The following is a 4,850-nucleotide window of genomic DNA, read 5'->3' on the forward strand; positions in this document are numbered from 1 at the left end:
GAATCTCGGATTAAACGAGTATTAACAAGGCCCAATTTGGGCTCAAAAATTAAATTTTCTGTATCTGTTTCATAACGAAACTACATTTTAAAAGAAAAATGATCTAATAAGTTATTATAGTATGCAAAATTTATTAATAACAACTTAACTTTATTTTTAAACAACAAAAAAAAATAGTAGTGGACTATTTATTTGATAAAATAAGTTACATAATGGTATAATATAACATACAACAATCCCGCTTGTTTAAATGGCAAAAACATACTGACAAAGAATATTATATGTATATTATATATATATTTTAAATAAATCCTTATTTACAACATGCATTGAATAGGACTTTATTACAATTTACTTTCTTACAATTAGCGAAAAATGGCTTAGAACCTATCTATTGTCAAGCAATTCAAATATGATGACTTTGGATTTAGCATTTGGTTTATCATTATTTATCAGTATCGGCTAGGTAATTATTACGTAAAAGTGCAATAAATAATACGTTAAATAGTAACTTCACAAGGTTAAGGTTGTGCTTATAAACTTACTTCTTTAATAAGTACCTAAATTTGCAATAGTAAGTTATGTAGGTATACAATCGACAAATTCAAATAAACTTCACCGAGCTTCGCAACATATTTTATGTAGCAATATTTAAATCACAACCCTTTTAACTACTGTATTAAATTTATATTTAAATAATAAATATTGTATTACTCAATTTAGACAACGCAAAATAGTTACCCTTCGTCAATTCTAACGGGCGTGATTCTTGCAGAATGGTCGTCCACCTTTGGCAAAGAAGCTTTGGCCTTCCAAATTTTTCTTGCACATCTATGTCAAAGTGAAAAACGACGTAAGCAAATACATAAAAATAGGAACATAAGTTCTTGGCTAGCAGCTTATGAAAACTACCTGATGCAGATTATAATTTCCAACTTAGTAGTTGTCATGTGCACACCCGTAAGAAAAATTTCCGTTGAACTTCAATGGAAATCAATGGAAAATTTGTAAATTCCATTCAAAATCATTTCCATTTACAATAATTCCATTAATATTTACATAGGAAAATTTTCCATTGATTTTCAGTGGGAACCTAATTCATATTGTTTTTCATCGCAAAGCCTCATATTTCATCTTGATTAAGAAGAATGTCATTTAATTACCACTAACAATAATTAAAGGTAAAAAATAAAGAATTGTCACTAGGATTTCCATTGGGTTCAGGAATGGAAGTTCCAATGGAACGCAATGGAAATTCCAGTGTGTTCAGCGATGGAAATCCCATTGAGTTCGGTTAGAATACTAGTGGAAATCCCATTCATTCCATTGGCAATTCAAATTCAATTAAATGACATTTTTTTAATAGAAATAGAATGGAAATTGTTCCTACGGGTATCATAGACACTTTTGCTAAATCACTAATTAAAGTAGAAAAGGACCCGAGTAAAAATTATATAGAAAGTAAACGAAGTATAGCTTTTTAATTCTATATTACCTTAATCGAACATAGAAATTAGGCATTTTATGCAACACGACTGAAAAATTTGGAGAATATGTTGAATATATTTTTTTAACCATGTCTATCTAAAAGTATCTCCTACTTCTTTGAAAACTATTCAAAATTAACCAAATTCTTGAAATGTTTTGAACGAAACATAGCGTCTCTCAAAAGCTTTACATTGAATTTATTGGATTTTTAATACGGGCAGTGGTAAATTCGGCCGGTCATTACGACAGGTAGAAAAATTCATTAAGACAAAATGTAAATTCGGCCGCTCCCTTTAAATCTACCAATAATTGACCGGAAAAACCGCTTCTATATGTTTATTGGATTGAACACTTACCGTCCACATATTCCTTTAAGTACTTAGTCATGAAATAAAAGAAATATTTAACCACAATGAAACAAAGATTTATAAAAATTAAAATTATTATTCGAAAATAAAAAATTAGCAGCATTTTAGGGGCTAACCTGGAGCCAAAATGAAAAACTAAGGGCTCATAATTTCTCAAAATTATTCCTTATTCAATGTTGTTGAGCAAGCTTTTCGTAAAGAGCACAATTTCCTCAATACGTACCTATATTTATGAAAATAATTTTTTTATTGGAACAACCGGAACTCACTATTACTTAACCGCATATATGTATATTGTACACTATATCTGATCAGTATTCCGGAATATTTAAAGAGTAACACCTAGAGGCACTTTAGAGTAGGTGCCACAACGTAAGGGATGTAAAAAGTATGCCCAAAAAGTGCCTCAGTTAACGAGCCGTCAATGATTGAGAACAGTTGCCGCATTATTTTATCGACTTTTGACGAAACACACATACCTATTGATGACCTTCGCAAGCAACTGATACGTAGACAAGTCAGTTGTACGCAATGATTAGTAATAATCTGCAATCGTTAATATTTGGTTGGCAAAGTATTGCCACAAAGTACAAAAATAAGTTGAATGTGAAAATATCAAGTAAAAGTCAATATGACTGAGTGGTACGAGATGGTTCATTCTACTTCTTTTTCATGTACCTTCTCTTCCCTTAATTTTTGTGAGTTCTGATCAGACATAGTGTTCTGTTCAACATCTGGCTAAATAGTAATGTACACCTATTAGCTGGAAGTAGCCCTTAAAATTGCAGCCTAGAGTTTTGATATTCATTAATATACTGATTATCTAGCTTCCTGTGAAGCTTGCAGAACAACATCGAATAGGTATGGTATATCTTTAACAGTTTGAGCTCTTAATTCTTGAAGTTACCACCGAATTAACTCCTAAAAAGATACTAATTTTGGCATCTTCGAACTACGTTTCGGCCACTTAGTTGGGCGAACTTCAGGACCATAATCTTTAAAAAGTATTTAATCGTTTCGAGTTTTTGAAACAGTTCGTAAACCATAATAACTAGGGAATTGATTTTCATGGAATTATCTTATATTTTCTTATGTTCTTTGACTTAAGGTTACTTGACTTTCTCACCAGCCACAAAATACAAACATTTCTGTAAAATGATAATTAGGCGCCATTTATTACAAGCATCCTGAAGCGCTTTTCAACTTTATTATTTCCCGAAATGTAACGTATCTGTTAAGATTCGAAATGTAGAACTATTGACACCGAAACTTATAAAAAATAAAAGACTTACCGTGCAGTTGAAGCACTGACTATGATAGTTATTACTGAGTGCTTCAACCCATCTGTCACCAGCTTCAATTGGGAAACCGCAAGCAAAGCATTTAGTTGTAAATAGCTCGTTCCAATCTGTAAATAAATCATAAAATGGAAAGAAACGTGAATGACACAGTGTAAAAATAAATATTTTAATCAATACCGTTGTCACAGTAAGGTTGACCGTCTTCCAAAAAGAACGGATTGTTTCCAAACAGTTTTCCACAATGGACGCAATTGAAACATTCTGGATGGAAATGTTTTCCAATAGCTTTCAAGCATTCCTGAAAGAGAGTGATATCGCAATGAAACGATATCCAATAAGGATAAATAAAATAACTACACATTAAGTTATTGCAAAGTATACCTAATGGTAGATGCGATAAAATTTTTCGTGACTCTAGAAAATTATCTTTCATAGTCCAGTCATTTTAAGGAAGGCATAAGTACAAATTCATTTCTTTTTTTTCTTCTCTACTTTAGTGTTTTAAAACAAAAAAAAATTATAATTACTATTTTCGCGCCTGACTGAAATTCGACGATCTTGCAGCTTCAACTTTTGATACTTTAAAAGTTATCATCATCATCATAAAACCATCAGTCCCAAAACTAGTTGAACACGCATCTTCACTCTTTCCTATCCTGAACTAATCCTCGCATTTCCCTAAAACTACAATCTAATCCAGGTCTACCTCTACTCCTCTTAACTCCTGTTTCTGCCTCTAATATATCTCGGAACAGTTATCAGCATCATCATAAAACCATCAGTCCCAAAACTAGTTGAACACGCATCTTCACTCTTTCATATCCTGAACTAATCCTCGTATTGCCCTAAAACTACAATCTAATCCAGGTCTCCCTCTAGACCTCTTAACCCCTGTTTCTGCCTCTAGTATATCTCTGAACAGCTCTTCATGCCTGATTAGGTGTTTTAGTAACCTATCTCACCTATTTCTTATTGATTTCGATAGTTACCTCTTTTTTCCTATCCTCTCTAATACCATCTAATTTCTAACCTTCTTTAACCACGATATCTTTGTTATTTGCTTGTAACACTACATTTCGAACGCTTCTAATCTTTTTTTTCACTGTACCCACCGTCCATGTTACAACGCCGCGCTCGAAATTCATCAATCTCTTTCGAATTTCTAAATTAACCGTTCACGAGCATAGAAGCGACTTCCTTTTGTTGAAGACAACCCGCACCTTCGCTATTCTATGTTTTATATCTCTACTGTTCCTTCCATCCTGAGTTATCTGACTTCCCAGATACCAAAAATTAGTCACTTCTTCTAATTTCTCGCCTCCTAATTTTATATTCGTTGTAGCCCTTATTTTTCTCCCCTTGCGTTCCAGTATTTTTATTTTGCTTTAAACAATCACAAATATTTTCCAAACGATGGTACAGCGCCTTTCTGATTATATTCATATATACAATCTATTTCAATTTGTTAGAATTGTGACCTTGAAGAAATCTGCTCGAAGATAGAAAGAATACACACTAGGCGTGAGCGAGACAGAAATAGTTGGAACAAGCTTGAACGAGCAGAGCTCTCGATGGGCGGTCTTAGGAGATCGGCTAGAACTGTACAGTACTAGACGAAAATGTTTAGCAATTTCTTAAAACAAAAATGTATATAAATTAACAATAGAAAACAAAGCAAAAGTTTTATAGGTGT

The 4,850-nt window shown here is 32.6% G+C and overlaps 1 protein-coding gene across 1 annotated transcript in view; it reads right to left on the reverse strand.

Annotated features, from left to right (window-relative positions):
• Positions 1-433: 433 nt before the first annotated feature.
• Positions 434-4,850, reverse strand: part of LOC108737335 (PDZ and LIM domain protein Zasp) — a gene marked incomplete at its 5' end in the record, with an annotated part of 38,828 nt that continues 34,411 nt past the window's right edge. The window contains 3 exons of the mRNA XM_018470151.1: positions 434-831; positions 3,149-3,264; positions 3,335-3,455. Coding sequence (XP_018325653.1) covers positions 754-831; positions 3,149-3,264; positions 3,335-3,455 — 315 coding nt within the window. The remainder of the gene's footprint in view (positions 832-3,148; positions 3,265-3,334; positions 3,456-4,850) is intronic.

This window comes from Agrilus planipennis, unplaced genomic scaffold (assembly GCF_000699045.2).
Source record: "Agrilus planipennis isolate EAB-ADULT unplaced genomic scaffold, Apla_2.0 scaffold14, whole genome shotgun sequence".
In the NCBI taxonomy this organism is placed as follows: domain Eukaryota; kingdom Metazoa; phylum Arthropoda; class Insecta; order Coleoptera; family Buprestidae; genus Agrilus; species Agrilus planipennis.